Genomic DNA, 15,835 nt, shown 5'->3' on the forward strand with positions numbered 1-15,835 from the left:
CACATTGGGTCTGTAACAGTTATAAACTCTTTTGGGATCCCGTGTAAAAGCTCAAACCCTTTTTAATGAAACGATTACTGTTTGACCAAAAATTTTAAATACCTAAACTTGGTGTTAGTTTCAATTACACGTTTTAAGTCCAAATGATTCATTTAGAGAGTTAATCACTATTTTAATTACACAGTGTAATGGTCCTGGATTAGTAGGATGTTACATAACACATACGTGTTTATGGTTTATTGATCATGGAAGTGTGTTATACATGCATATTAGGACTTTTGTTATGCCTTGTGGAGTTTTCTTGCTGGGCCTTGGCTCACGGGTGCTCTATGGTGCAGGTAAAGGCGAAGTGAATGCTGACTAGCCATGAGCTAGAGGGCTTTGGAGCGGTGCATACATGTTCAGTCTGTTCGGTCGCCACGGTCGAGATTCGTTGAGGGACTCAATGTAAAAGTCTGAATTTTGTCACTTAGGTCGACTGTTTGTAAAACTGTAATTTGTAATTGTGTTTTTAATCAACTTTTGGGATCCCATGTAAACCCATTTTCAATCATAATAAAAAGTTAACCCTCTTTATCCAAATTTTTTATTACATGGACTTTTATCTTATTTAAATTACACTTTTGAGTCTAAACAACTCGCTTAACAAGTTAAGCACAACTTTAAACACACACGGTAACGTCTCTGGGTTAGCAGAGTGTTACAACAAGCCCATACACCTTAATGCAACTAATTACAACTTAAGAACTCATATAATTCAACCTTATGCACCTAATGAAATCCATTGTAACTTTAAATGCAACCTAAAGCAACTTTAAAAAGCTCATTTGGAAATTCCAATCTTATGGAACTCATACAACCTCAAATGCAAACCTAATGAAACCCAATGCAACCTAAAAAACTTTTTAAAAAAGTCATTTGCAAATTCAGCATGTTAAGCAATTATAACATCATTATGCAAATTAAACATCTTTATGCAACCAGTAGCAGCTTAAAAAAACTCATAAAAATTTCAGCATGTTAAGCATTATGCAAATTTATTTAATTATTTGAACATATCTTTATGAAAGATTAAAATGGAGCATAGTGATTTAAAGAGAGATAATTCTGTCTTATTATAAAAGTTGTAAAAATTGATGCTAAAGTCATGATAGGGGTTTTGGCCGTGGGTGTATATTGTGATCTAGACTTGTTTGAGTTATGGTTGTTAGTTTTGCATGTTTAAATGTGGTGTGATGAGCATATAAGCATGTGTTTCAATTTTATGCTTGCTGATTTTGTTATGCCTTCTATGGAAATATATATAATTTTGTAAGAGAACCAATCATGTTTTATAATTCACATTTTAAAACAAAGACAAGCAAAAGGGGTACATTTCACATGAAAATATGTATTTTTCCTTCATCAAATGCATGCGGATTTTTTTGTTTATTTATAATTTGAGAAAGAAACTATTTTTTTTTAAATGCTTACAAATGGAATTGTTAAAATTAGTATAATAAAATGTTTGCTGGAATTTTTAGTTTCTTGAAAGAAAGCTTCTTTTTAATTAAAAATATAAATTATATGCTCAAATAATTTAAGTCCTAGATTTTATACATGAAAAACGTGTTTTTTACACTTTAAAAAATGTAAATTCTCAATCTTAATAATGCAATGTTTATTTGTAAAATAATTAATTAAGTGACATTATATTTTGCTAAAAAGAGACTAAGTAAACTTTATTTGAATAAAATAGAGTATACATGAATTTTCCAAACCTATTAATTATGACTCATACAAAAAATGTAATGTGGTAACCTTGAGATATCACTATTTTTACAAAGTTAAATATTTAAATAAAAAAATTATTTTATCTACTTGGTAAAGTGAGTGAGTGCCAAATTATTCAATACTAATTAATTTTATTAAATTAATTATTTTGTGAGAAAAGAAATAGAAAATCGTTACTATATTTTGTTTTATTTTATTTAAGATAATAAATGAAATTAATGTTTGGTAAATGGAAACTAAAATAAAATAACTCTTTTATTAAAATTTTGAGTACAATTTTAATGTAGCATTACGGTATAAACCAAGTTGGTAACATATTTTTTATTTATTTATCTTATGAGATTACTAAGAAATAAAGAGACTAAAATCTACCAACTTCTACGCGCGTTTTAAGAACCTTTCCACATACGCATGCCGTATGCAAGTTTAGTTTTACATTCAAAATACGCCTTTAAATTAAATGTATGCTTGTTGCTTGTCATTCGTTGAGATTACATTGGTAAGATTGAGATTATTCTTTTATGGTTTTACGTGTGATTTTGTGATTATGATTGAGATGCAACTTGTGCCACATGTGCACAGCCCATGCACACGTGGGGTATGTTTGTTGGGTATGCTTAGTCTTGCTTGATATTGAGACGAATGTTTGGGTTGTGTCTAGGCTCGTTGTGAAGCACTCTGCTATTTAATTTGCTTGGACTTGAGGTAAGGAAGTTAGCTAGAATTTTTATGAGTTTATGGTGAGTGTATGAGCTATTCTGTTATGAGATGAGCTACTTGTATATGTGCTTGTATGTTGTATGAAAAGCAGAGGTTGTTAGCGTGCTGAACGCGATACAACAAATGAGTTACTAAGGTATGACGTAACTCATAAAGCGGACGCACCGAGGATATTCTAGGACCAGAGCTCTTGAGTACCTCCGGGAGGAGGATTTAACGATTTATGCTTTACTATTTACCTTGTAGAAATGTATGATGTCACATGGACAATGGGCGTGCCATGATCACATGATGTATGATTATGCTTATGTTTTATGTAATCCTATGTTTATAATTATGATTATGACTTATGTTATTGTGGTTATGTTTTGGTATGACATATGTTAATAATTATTGCTTTAAGGAAAATATGTTAAGAATTGATGAGATATATCACTTATGCTCCTATGTTGTGCTTTGTTTTATTGTTTGTACTTCCTTATTGGGCTTTTACCTCACCCCTTATTTTCCCTTTTTCAGGTAGCCAATAGGGTTTCTCATTGGCATGCATGGTGATATGGGGCGTTCTTTGGTTTGAGTATGTATGTCGCGAGACTCTGATGAATGGAAAATGATCTAGTTAACAGGAACATTTTATGGAGTTTATCTATGTTTTTCTTACATTTATAGTGAGATTTTACACTTTTATTTTAAATTTGCATAAAAGACATTGTACTTTTATTTTTCAAATAAATAGGCCCATATTGCATGTTTTACTAAAGCCTCACTGAACTTTTTCATAATTATGATATTTTTCTTAATAATTACCAAGTAGTCATCGTTTGAAAGGATTGTAGTATGGGGCGTTGTTACACATACAATCTCAAATGCAAACTAAAGAAACTCTTAAAAAAAATCATTCGCAAATTCAGCGTAACCTCATTATGCAAATTAAACATCTTTATGCAATTGATAGCAACTTAAAAAATTCATATACAAATTTCTGCATGTTAAGCAACTAAAACAACCTCATTTTGCAAATTAATTATCTTTATGCAACTCAATGCAACCTAAAGCAACTTAAAAGAATTCATACAAATTTCAACAACTTAAGCAACCTAATTTGAAACTAAAGCAACATAAAGAAAACCTTTATTTCCAATTAAACCAACTTAAAAAACCTCCTATATACAAATTAAATCATGTTAAGCAACTTGCCATATAACTAAAACAACTTTAAAAAGAAAATCTCATATGCAAATTAGAGCAATTAAAGCAACCTAATTATGCAATTTAATTATCCTTATGCAACCTCAAATGCATATTACAACACATTAAGCAACTTGCTATGCAACCTAGAATAACTTATAATAATCAATTTGTAAATTACAACATATGCATTTGAGCAATCTCATTATGCAAATTAATCATTTTATGCAACCGATAGCAACTTAAAAAATCTCACATGCAAATTTCAACATTTGAGCAATTAGAGCAACCTCATTATGCACATTAATCATCATTATACATCCCAATGCAACATAAAAAAATTCATATACAAATTTCAGTAACTTCTCGATTTGAAAGTAAAACAACATAAAAAACTTCATCTGCAACTAAAACTAGGGATGAACATTTGACCCAGAAAACCTGAAAAACCCGACCCGACCAACCCGAATTTTTGCAAAATCCATCAAATTCGGGTGAAATTCGATCCGAACCCGACATGGTTAGGGTTGGGTTCGGATTTTGAAATTAAGGGACCCGAACTCGAACATAATTAAAAAAAATTAATTTTCGAAAAAATTAATGCTTTTTTAAAAAAAAATTACCAAGATCCAATTTGTAAAAAATCAACATTACCAAACTAACAACAAAGTTAAAAAAAAACATGTGAAAAGTAAAAAAAAATCAAAAAGTGTCAAAAAAATGATATTTTTGAATTTTTTTTACACAGGCCCATTTTTGGCCCAAAACCCATTTTTTGACCAATCCCACCTGAACCCGACCCGACCAAACTCGAAACCCGAAATCACCTCAAAACTCGAAAATTTCGGAACGGGTTCGGTGCCACTTTCCTCAACTCGAAACTCGCAAAACCCGAACCCGATGCACTCGAAACCTAAAAATCCGACCCGTGTACACCCCTAACTAAAACAACTTGAAAAACCTCATATGCAAATTAAAGCATAGTAACATTATAATTTGAACAATGTAACTTTAACATTCTTAACATCCATTGCAAATAAAGCAATAAAGCTTTCTTCCAACCCAAATTTTAAAAAACAGTAAACTTATTCAAACCTAGATCTTATTAAATTTAATACCTATATTTGATTAAGAAATCAACTCAATGTGAATAATATCCAACTCAAATTTAATAAAATGAAACAAATATTCAATACCCATATTGGATAAGTCTTATTCAAATCCTGATACAATACTTGGATTGGGTAAAATCAAATTCATGAATTTAAATATTCAAGAGTAATACAAAATGTTTTAGACCTGATTTACAACAAGAAACATAGATTCATAAGCTTTTCTTCTTCTTCTTGCTGCAAAATTTGGGGACGGTGCAACAAGCTCCACATCAACAAGAACCCCAACTTCGAACCCACCTATTTCATTCTATACTCACACCGGACCACACAAAATTCATTCTAGCAATAAACCAAGAATCAAAATATTGGTCGTATTAAAATTCCTACCTATTTAATGCTCTATGTTTTATCAAAATACAACTTTAATATCACATATTCTCAATGGATACCCTATAATTTAAAAATCAAGATAAAATAATATCTTATATTTTCGATAATGGTTATCGAGTATCCAATAAATTAAAAATCAGTATAAAATAGTACATTGTTATATACATGAAAATATACCCATTTAATGTGCAACTTATTGACCAAATTTAATCCTAAGATATTATTTAATTACAAGATAGCAGATAATCATTATCGATAACATAGGATATCAAAGTTGTATTTCGTTAAATCACCGATTACCAAACAAGGGTCCCCTTCATATTATTATTTTTCATTTCACTTAACCAAACACAACCTTTGAAAAACGAAAGGAAAGAGAGAGAGTATCAAAGAGTTGGACTGTAAAAAAAGATTAAGATGCAAATAAATAACGTTGACAGTATCGCTGTATCGGTATAGCTTAGCAACTTGGTCCAAAAATCTCTTAAAATACATTTTCTTTAAAGTGCAGTTGAACTACTACTGAAAACTGCATCACATGACACTCAGCTAAAGAATTATATAAAAAAAAAAATCTAAGCAAAACCAAGTCCTTAATATTAATCAATCAGTCGCCGTGGATAGTATACCTCTCCCATTTCCTTGTTGGATCATATATCTGCCATAATGGATTAAGAAAAAGAAAAAAAGGGCGATGAGAACAATAAAAATAAAAAAGTGCACTACCAAGATTAGTCTCAAGTTAGAATAAAGTTCAAAGTTCAAAGAATCTGTTGGATTAGGATCATTCTCATTATCCTGTTGGATTTGGATCATTCTCATTATCCAGTTCTAAGTAAATATAATGCTGTTAATTATAGGTTCTAGTTTATGTTATATAGAAGAATTTACTTCACAATAACAACAATCGGTACTTGTTCATTTCAGAGAGAGAGAGAGGAGAATACCTCCCATCTTGACGCGGGGAAAATATGCTTGTTCTTCTCATACCAGTGCCTTTCAACCACCTTCCCAGCATGAGACTGCAGAAAGATCAAGAAAGAAATGATTCAAATGAATTTTCCAGAAAAAGGGGTACCAACAATATGACAGAATCTTTGAGCAAAATAAAAACATTATGACAGAATCAATACAGTATCTAGGTAATAGAATGTTCAATTAAAATGAACTCCCCAAAAGAAAAGTTGTCCATATGATCAGAAATTGCGCGTTAGAAAGAGAGCAATATCAATTGCAAGCACATTTTCCCGGGTACAGTAGGATGTGAGATTTAACAATAGCATATGATTATATGAATATATTTCAAGGAATAATTTCATGAACTTAATTACTAACATTTCAAACGACAGAAGATACAAGGAATACAAATATACCTCATCTTTCTCTATTGTTGCATCAGCAATTGTTCGCACATCCTCATGCACATCAAAGTGAAACAGCTGTAAAGAAATAACAGTTCAAGTCAAATGACATTACAATAAGTAGCTAGCGTCAACAAAGTGATCGCCTTCCAAGAAAGAAATAATAGAACATGCTCAATCAAACAGATAAGAGAGAAACGCTGAATTGTTTTGCTTAAAAGAACCCAGTTTTATGTCACTGTAGTGGATGGGATGACACATTGAAAAACTTCACTAGCAGAGTTACAATATAACTATTTGGCATGTAGTATATACCAACAATAGTATTTCCAATTTGTTTCCATTTTTTAAATTAGTGAATCTTACACTTGAGAACGGATTTACCACTGAAAACAAAACCCTGTATGCAAAAATGTACTACACAACTTAACTACAAGGAAAATATAATTTTTATTAAAAATAAAAAACACACATATAAAGAAAAACTGAAGCTCTTCTTTGTTCTCGTCAACCAGAATATCAATTATGCTACATAGAATTTTGAAAAGAAAAAGGGTTCTTACCGGACCACTTTTTCCCCTAGCCTTGTTAACAATTAGCTCGTAGAAACTGTGCTGCTGTACTTGCACAAAAACAAGAGATATCACTTGGTTTAAAAGAAAAAGAAATCTTGCGCGGGAATTGCATTTGAATACTTTCACAAATGAAAATCTTACATGTGGAATAATAAGATCTTCTTTCACATAAAGCAAGTTTTCCACAGAGGTAGTCCGAATTTCTCGAAATTCTGGTGCAAGTTGTTGCTGAACACCCCGAAGGAATTCTCCTATAGTGTCCCCCTTGCGTACCTGAATGGTGGGATAAGAATATGAAGATAAACAGATTAGAGACGAGAACACCATAAAAGATAAACCCATCTAAGTTGGACAGATTTATACTTGCCTGGATTGTTCGCCTATGGCCTGCTCCATCCCAATAACTATAAGTGATTTCAAGTGGCTCATCTGAAATTAGAAGGGCTCAATCAGTACTAAATTAAATCTTAAATCTCAAGGCCAGAAACCAAGGTAATAACCCAATTACTTCGTATTTGCTCTTGCTCAAGTTGCCACTGTTTCCGCAACCTTTCACGCTCAGCTTGCTCCTCAGCCTCACGCTCACTGAAACAGCATCCTCAGCAACTCTAAGCTCAAATGTTAGACCCAAGGTCACAAAGAGATAGACAACAGACACACACACACAAAGAGAGATACCACACCTGTCTGGTAGAAAGCTAGTTTCCACAGTGGGATCTTTTCCCAATTTAGCTCGAAATTTCGCTGGGTCGGAACTTTCTGCAGAAAGAATGTGATGAACTAATTTATTAACATGAGTTTTGAATGCATTTCGAGCATATAAAATTAAAGCAATGAGAATTTTCAATCATGAGTAATCATCAATCAGCATAGAACCCAACGTCTATTCAAGCCCAAATAATAGAGGGCAAAGGATTCAGAACTACAATCGATATTCAAGAATACACAAGTGAACACCAATGAATGCAACAAAAAAAGTGCAATTGTCAAATAGAACTCATTAGTTTTCACAATATAACCAATATCTTAAGAATTTTTGTCCTGGTTAACGAAATTAAAATAACAAGATAAATACCTTTGTAAAACAAGTAATGAATACGTACTGTCAAATCTCTATTTGCTTAATACTCTCTGTTAAATCATTTTGGTCCTTTTTTTCACAAAGGGTAACAAAGCCATAAGACAGTCTATACTTCCTATAATAGTGTGAGATGCAGCAATATATATCTTTTCACTTTGATCTCCTACGGTTTAACGGGAAGAGAGAGAGAGAGAGAGAGAGAGAGAGAGAGAGAGAAGATAGATGATTACTGTTTTCCCCATCTTCGTCTTCACTTCCATTCTCAAAGTCATCTGCAAATGACAAACGAGAAGTCCCTTTTATCTTTCTTTTTTTACGCTTTTGTAATTGGAGCTCCTCCTCCCTAAAAAATTGAACACCAAAATCAAGCGATATGACTTTTAATTTGACTTTTTTTTTAGAAAACTAAACTTTCAAGATGATTAATCAAACAATATGTTTTTTTAAAATAAAAAATTGACATAAATTTCACAAACTTAGCAAAGTCACCAGTCGAAAACTCACTCCTGTTGTAGTTTCTGAAGTTTCTCCTTCTCTTCCTCCTCGATTTTGTTCCGAATGTTAACTCTCTGCAATGCATATCAACAAAACCCTTGATCCATTAATAACTGTAAAAAAAAAGAAAGACAGAAAGCTTAATTAGCAACAAATACCTTCTCAACGTATTGCTCCCTCGTAACCAAACCAACAGTTTCCTTCTTAAACGCGGTCTCAAGAATCTGAAAAACACATGAAGCAGAAGTTTAACCAAAAAAAAAAGTTATAAAATCTCAGTTTTCTCATCTTTCTCGGTAACCAAACATTGAATGAAGTGGAAGTAAACGATGAAAAACCCTAAATTTCTAAAACGCAAGAGTAGGAACCTCGGAGGTACTGGAGCCGAATTGGAGGAGACCAGGTTGGCCCTGTTCTGATGCAGACTTGGACTTGAGCTCTTGGATTTTCTGGCGCTCCGCTTCTCTCTGCTTCTCGAGCCTTCGGATCCTGACGGAGTCTTGGGCCGTGCCCACGTACCCGTCTCCCATGCCCGACATCTTTACTCCCTTTTTCTTTCTTTTCTCCCTCGCGATTGAAAATTCGACTCAGAAAACCGCCATTCAGTGTCCAATTTTGTATAATAGACTAACGGGGGTGATAGGGTAGATCGCGGTCTACGGAATAATATCTGCACCTGTAATCAGTGACCGTTGATTACAGTATTTTGTAAAAATGGCCTTATGAAAACTTTAATTAGAGAATTAGCTTTTCAAAAGCTTTTATTAGCAAAATGACCCTTTTTTCAATTAATAATAAAACTTAATTAAAACTCACCTAATTAATATTTTTTTTTTTTTAATTGGATTGAAAATAAAAAAGAAACCTAAGAGAAATACTCATACTTTCTTGAACGTGGGTTATGCCTCCCCTTTTGTCACGAAAATTTGAAGTTATATGCTTCCTAATATCGTATTTATTATAGCATTCCCAATAGATTTTTTAAAATCGAAAATTCTCTATAATTACTGAGAAAGTTGTCAAAATAAACAGAATAAATAGTATTTTTGTCTTCTGAATTTTTTACACTATCACATTGTGTCCCTTAATATATACGGTAAGTTACATTTTTTTTTTCTGAACTATTAAAACTATTAGATCGTATCACTGATTACGATTTGCATAAAATAATTAATATATTTATACTCAAACTTATTTTCTAATTAATATAGTAATTGTCAAAGTTCGGGGGTAAAAATATTAATTATTTTATACAAATCGAAACAGGTGGCACGATTTGATAGTTTCAATAATTTATGAGAAAATTTTAATCGACTATATATTTTAGGAGACACAGTCTGACTGTGTTGAGAGTTCAAGAGCAAACATGTTATTTATTCAAATAAACATCAAATAGCTCCTTTAAATCAAAGCTTTATTTTAGAGCTCCTTTATATTCATAATTTTATTCTCTATATTTATATAATTTTTTTTTGTCAAAAATAAATTTATTATTATTCAGAAATAATATGACAAAAAGTACAAACTAGAGGAAAGATTTCCTCTAACCAACATAAATTCATTTTTTAGTAAAAATAAAACATACAAAAATGCTCTTAGAAAATTAAACAAAGTAATTTATATATAATAATTATTAAACCTAGTTAATTTTGATAGGCTGGAACATTGTTCAAAGTCAAAACACAAATATAACAAATTAGAAGAAAGCTACCCCAAAAGAAACAAGTACTTCAATTTAAAATGTCGATAAGATACCTACGTCACAAACCAAACAAATATAAGTAATTATTTATGAAATAAAGTTAAAAACTATTTTAGAGCATAAAATGGCCAACTAAAGGACCGCCTTTCGGTTTAGTCTGAAGTAAAATTTTAGTAAAAAAATGAAAAAATAAATGCTTTTGGAGTTTAGGTTACCTAAGCAAAGGCTTCCCTTTTGATTAGACCCCTTAAATTTTGTTTAAGGATATTGAATAATTAAAAATAACAATCAACCATAGCTAATACATTTACAGAATGTCTAGAGCTACTTTAAACATTTTTATTTATTTCTCTTTCCAAATTTATTAGTTTTTTATTATTTTCTATTATTATAATTAATAGAAATATTTAAATGATGTAAAAAAAATAATAAATTGATATATGACACAATGTAAAAATTTAATGTAAAATAAATATTATAAGATCCTAGTGATGTATTTTAAAAATTAGCATAGAGATACTTCTGGAAGTGCTGTTAGAGCACTCCCAATAGCTCATTCAAAATAGAGTATTCTTGAAAAATTTGAAGAATCACTACATAAAGCACCTTTCAGCAGGTGATGTAAAGCATCTCTACACGAAGAGAAAGGATAAACCTTATTTGTATTTTCATTATTTTATTAATTTTTCTTTCTTTGTATATCTAATTAATTATTTTTTTTATTATTTATCTTTCTCTTTCTCTTCTATTTTCTTATTTTAATTAATAAAAAAAATTTAAATATATAATATTTAAATGAAGTAAATAAATTAATAGAGAAGTAGTTGTATGGTGTACTTTAAAAATATGGTGTAAGATAAAGAAAGTTGGGGGGTTTTGGTGATATATTTTGAAGAATATAGTAGATGAGTTGTTGGAAGTAGAGATACACATTTTACCCATTGGAATAGGGCTCTGAGGGGACTCGTCCCTAATGGGGCAATGAATTCCCGTCTAAATGGGGAACGGGGCGGGGACGAGATAATTTTTATTCCCTGAATGTTAAATGGTACGGGGTGGAGATAACACTCTCCGCTTCGACAATGCCCCATTTTAATTTTTATATATTTTTGTAATATTTTATATATTATATATATATATTTATATGTTATTGTAATAACTTTTTTAATATTTTAAATAATAAATATTATATAATATTTTAATATACATATAATTTATAATTTTACTTTTTGTTTTTTAAATTCCCCACCCAATTTATGACAGAGAATAAATTAAGGCATGAATTATAAATATAGATAAATAAAGACGGGACGGGAGTCCCAGCCAACACCGTGTGCATCACTAGGTGGGGGTGCTCTTACAAAACTAAGCTCTAAAGTTTAGATATGGTATATTGCTACGATTTCATATCCATGGTATATTCTCCCTCTCGTCTCAAATATTGATTTGCACCATAGTGCTATTTCTCAAAATGAATACTAGAAAAAGGGAATTTTGTGAGAGAATCAATGAGCTCTACTTTAGACGAATTTGGATTGTATATTTTTTTTAAATAATTTATGTTATCTAAATAATTGAGTTTTTTTATTGGTCTATTATAACCCTAAGAATTTTATTTATTATTATTATTTTTGACAAGATTTTTTTTTAATGTCAGGATTTTGCCATTAAAAAGAGGAGAACATAAGTGTGCGTAGATATTTTCGTCCAACTATCCATTAATTAAAAAAGAGTTTAAAAATACCGGTGAGAAGAACAACGGCGAAAGAAAGACGAGGATTTTGGGTGAAGAAGGAAGAGATATAGATAAGCTCTTCTCTTGCGTTAAAGGTCTCAACTTGCGCAACCCAAACAGTTTATCTCGTTACCTAATGAATCAGCTTCAACACGACGAGTTCATTCAGTCCCCAAATCCACCTTCAGATCCGCGCCTGCCTTCTACCTCCGTTCGCTCCCAACCCAGTTCCAGGTTTCTTTTAATGGATATATGAATCACCGATAGAGCCTTGTAGTTTTTTTCCCGCTAATCTGCATATTATCGCTAATAATTTGAGTATGTTTAGTTGTAGCGTTTTAATTAGTCATAGCGAATCCTCAATTTCGTTGTATTGATTATAGTTCGGTCTAGTCAAAATTGGGCATATGCTTGCTTTTGTTGTTCTTAGTTCTTACAAGATTGAGTGAGTAAAACAACAATTGTATTGAAAAATTAAAGCAATGATGTGTCGTTGGTTTCAATCTAGATTGGGCATATTTGTAGCTGTGTTATGCACATTTCTTGGTGTATGAATAAGTTGGTATATTTGGTTTCAAATGCATCTTTTTAGAACTCTAGAGTGGTAATAAGTTGGCAAAGCTTTTCTAATTAGGTTTTTAGACTGGTATTTGTGTTTGATTACTTATTCAAAGCTGTTTCTCATGCATATTTTATCTACAACTTTTTGTAGCCAAAGACCTGAAGGGGAAACCAAGGATGGCACAGTTGCAAGAAAGCTTCAGAAGGCTGACAGGGAGAAGTTGAGGCGGGATCGATTAAACGAGCACTTTATCGAATTGGGAAGTGTTTTAGGTAGGAAAATTTATGTCTAAATTTTTTGATGGTTGTTAACTCTGGTCATTTGCCTGAGGTTGAAGAAAAGTAATTGAGAAACTTTGGCCAGAGTTTTTTTGGGGGTTCTATTGTTGACAATTCTAGTTTTCCAAGTTCATATTTGGTTGCAACTCTTTTATGGTACATCTTTGTGATATTTTCTTTTGGCTGCTAAAACTGGGACTAAATAACATGCAGATCCTGATAGACCAAAAAATGACAAAGCAACTATTTTAACCGACACAATCCAATTGCTGAAGGATTTGACATCGCAGGTTGACAAACTTAAAGCTGAATATACTATGCTAAATGAAGAATCTCGAGAGGTGATCTTTTCATATTTTGTCATTCTTTGACATGGTTTCACATCTCTGGAACTAATTTAATATGATTTGATCGATCTGTTGTGTTTAAAAACAGTTGACACTGGAGAAAAATGATCTCAGAGAAGAGAAAACCTCTCTCAAATCTGACATTGAAAACCTTAACGTTCAGTGTCAGCAAAGAGTGAGAACAATGTTTCCCTGGGCTGCTATGGATCATTCAGTTGTCATGGCACCAACTTCATACCCATATCCAGTACCAATGCCAATGCCTCAAGGGCCCATTCCCATGCATCCACATATGCAGCCATATCCGTATTATGGAAATCAGAATCCAGGCGTCATTCCGAACCCCTGTTCAACTTTTGTTCCATACATAACTCCGACTACCCTGGTTGAGCAGCAGTCTCAACAATATGTAACTCCAATTGTTCAACCAGTTAGTCGCTCCAATGTTTCTGGCAAACAAGATTCCAGAAATAAGTCATCTGGGGAAAGCAAAATTGAAAAAAGTGAGGATTCCAGTGATGTTGCAACAAATCTGGAGTTAAAGACTCCTGGATCTGCAACAGATCAGGTCAGTTGCTGATTTTATAAAAAGTTTGGCACCATCTTGAATGTAAATCAGAGTCATTCTGTCTTTCTAATAATTTAATTTGCAGGATTCAGGTCAAGGACAATCTCAAAGATATGTGAGTAAGGAAAACAAAATCACTGAAAGAAGTTCTTCAAGTAGATGTTCTTCTTCTCGAAGTGTACAAGACAGCTCATCTAATAGCATAGTTAGTAGCAGAAAGGCCAATAACCGAAAAAAAGATTGAAGGCAAAGAACACAACAAAAACAGGTTTTTTTTTTCTTCTTTTCCTTTTTCAAACTTGCGCATTTTGATGTACTTCTACTGCCTGCTAGTCTTATATATTTTATTTATGTGCACCTCCTAATTGGTTGATATTGTTTACCTTCTTTGAATCGGTCTTACTTTAAGTTGAACGGCATAATATATGACTAAGGTGCATAGCTTATGCTATTATTGATTAAGTTAACCTGGATATTTTTCCAGGTCTCTGCAGCAAGACTGGTGGTTTGTATTTGGAATTCTAATGTTCTTGACAATGATTATGCTTCTGAGATGATTTGTAAATGCTAAAATGCACAATTAACAATGACGTAACGAGAGAAGATTCTCAATATTGATTTGCTTGTTGTGATCTTTGTAATTTGGATACATATACTCCGGGTAGAAATATCCAGTTTAGGATGGCAGGAATATATTATAGATCGTCATCTCTATAGTTAATAGAAGTCTTTATATAGAGTAATAACTATAAGATGGGGTATAGGTAGGAGTTTTTATAGCATTGTTTTAATATCCAAAAATCTTTCTCTAAAGGGTGAGCAAGTATGGCTAGAGTGCTAGTTAGAAGTATGTTATGTTGTGGTGTGAAAGGACCATAAATGATAGCTTTGATAGTACAAACCTACAAAAATGGGACTTGAAAGCTGGGAAAAGATGTGTGTGGTGGGGTTTGTCTAAATAAAGGACCAAAGTTAGAACAATGATGAAATGATGGGCATTTGAGATTTGGATTGATGACCAAATATAAGTTTTAGAGCACAAGTAGAGATATTAATGAAATACATAGTTGTTCTACATTAAATTTGTCATTTTTGGAACATAACCAGGAAGGACAAAAGAGGTGGCCAAGGTCAAAAATCTTATCTCATCGTCTCAACAGTAATAACTGTTTCTTGGTATGCACAGAGAGTGTTCTAATGAAAGCTGCTGATAAGGTTTGTTCATGTGTCTTTCTCGTCTGTGCTTGCTTACATCCATTTGATAATAAGCCAAAGAATACAGTTTAGATCAATTGAACAGAACCAAGTTTTCATTAGATGTTTGGTGTACCAAGTACAGTTTAAAGACATCTAAACCTTCATCTCTAACACCTTGTTCTTTAATTAATTAATTGAAATAAACCTTTTAAAAAAAAAAAAAAAAGAAGCTAATATTTTGACCATAAAAATGGTATTTGAACTTTGACGAACATGTGTACAAACAGGTCCACAATCCACATAAGCCATTGACCACATATTTGGGTGAAGATTCACACCACTCCATCCACATCCTTCCTACTCTGGTGTTTTTACCTTGTACCACCACGTGGCAGAATGAGGAAGATCCACACGATTATCTTGCCGGTAACTAGAACAACAAACGACGACGTTTTGTGTGAAAATCATAGATCACCTTCTCGTAGAAGGACAGCGACACCTGCAACCGTGAGCGACTGGATATTATTATTTTGAGGAAAAACTTAAACTCCAAGCGCATTTCCAACGCGTTAACAACACTTATTAACAAAAGTGAAATCACCCCCCTAATTTGTGATTAGTAAGATTTTTACTTTTTAATGTGGCCACTAAATGGTTATGGATTCCAAATTTTGGTTTATGAGAATTGAGCTAAAGTTGACGATTTCCCCCTTAGTTTAAATTACTAATCGAGATGTAATGAAAAAAA

The 15,835-nt window shown here is 32.2% G+C and overlaps 2 protein-coding genes across 5 annotated transcripts; one reads left to right on the forward strand and one right to left on the reverse strand.

Moving 5' to 3' along the window:
* Positions 1 to 5,580: 5,580 nt before the first annotated feature.
* On the reverse strand, positions 5,581 to 9,291 carry LOC133788710 (protein XAP5 CIRCADIAN TIMEKEEPER). Its single transcript, XM_062226294.1, has 12 exons — positions 9,067 to 9,291; positions 8,857 to 8,922; positions 8,708 to 8,772; positions 8,434 to 8,546; positions 7,806 to 7,881; positions 7,631 to 7,707; positions 7,490 to 7,551; positions 7,264 to 7,395; positions 7,111 to 7,164; positions 6,560 to 6,625; positions 6,134 to 6,208; positions 5,581 to 5,844 (listed from the first exon to the last, which is right to left on the reverse strand). The coding sequence occupies exons 1-12, from the start codon at positions 9,235 to 9,237 to the stop codon at positions 5,794 to 5,796; spliced, it is 1,008 nt and encodes a 335-aa protein (XP_062082278.1). The 5' UTR covers positions 9,238 to 9,291; the 3' UTR covers positions 5,581 to 5,793.
* Positions 9,292 to 12,053: 2,762 nt separating this feature from the next.
* LOC133788718 (transcription factor bHLH121) lies at positions 12,054 to 15,794 on the forward strand. 4 transcript variants are annotated; one of them, XR_009873351.1, is made up of 7 exons: positions 12,054 to 12,369; positions 12,848 to 12,969; positions 13,189 to 13,316; positions 13,411 to 13,890; positions 13,976 to 14,158; positions 14,998 to 15,105; positions 15,375 to 15,794. XR_009873351.1 is itself a non-coding variant. In XM_062226317.1 (6 exons), exons 1-5 carry the CDS (start codon positions 12,272 to 12,274, stop codon positions 14,132 to 14,134), a joined length of 987 nt encoding a protein of 328 aa, XP_062082301.1. In that variant the 5' UTR covers positions 12,054 to 12,271; the 3' UTR covers positions 14,135 to 14,158; positions 14,998 to 15,794. The 4 variants fall into 4 exon arrangements, 3 of the variants coding, with proteins under 3 accessions (XP_062082301.1, XP_062082305.1, XP_062082289.1); XM_062226317.1 differs by having other exon boundaries at positions 14,998 to 15,794; XM_062226321.1 differs by lacking the exons at positions 14,998 to 15,105; positions 15,375 to 15,794 and adding an exon at positions 14,385 to 14,583.
* The last annotated feature ends 41 nt before the right edge of the window (positions 15,795 to 15,835 follow it).

Source organism: Humulus lupulus, chromosome 1, assembly GCF_963169125.1.
Source record: "Humulus lupulus chromosome 1, drHumLupu1.1, whole genome shotgun sequence".
NCBI classification, from domain to species: domain Eukaryota; kingdom Viridiplantae; phylum Streptophyta; class Magnoliopsida; order Rosales; family Cannabaceae; genus Humulus; species Humulus lupulus.

Excerpts from the sequence above, each read along its gene's own strand:
- LOC133788718 (XM_062226317.1), top strand. The coding sequence starts at position 12,272 with ATGAATCAGCTTCAACACGACGAGTTCATTCAGTCCCCAAATCCACCT. Across the intron at positions 12,970-13,188 it reads CGAATTGGGAAGTGTTTTAG|ATCCTGATAGACCAAAAAAT; the intron begins GTAGGAAAATTT and ends AATAACATGCAG. Across the intron at positions 13,317-13,410 it reads TAAATGAAGAATCTCGAGAG|TTGACACTGGAGAAAAATGA; the intron begins GTGATCTTTTCA and ends GTTTAAAAACAG.
- LOC133788710 (XM_062226294.1), bottom strand. The coding sequence starts at position 9,237 with ATGTCGGGCATGGGAGACGGGTACGTGGGCACGGCCCAAGACTCCGTC. Across the intron at positions 7,552-7,630 it reads TGAGCAAGAGCAAATACGAA|ATGAGCCACTTGAAATCACT; the intron begins GTAATTGGGTTA and ends TTCTAATTTCAG. Across the intron at positions 7,165-7,263 it reads AAGATCTTATTATTCCACAT|CAGCACAGTTTCTACGAGCT; the intron begins GTAAGATTTTCA and ends GTGCAAGTACAG.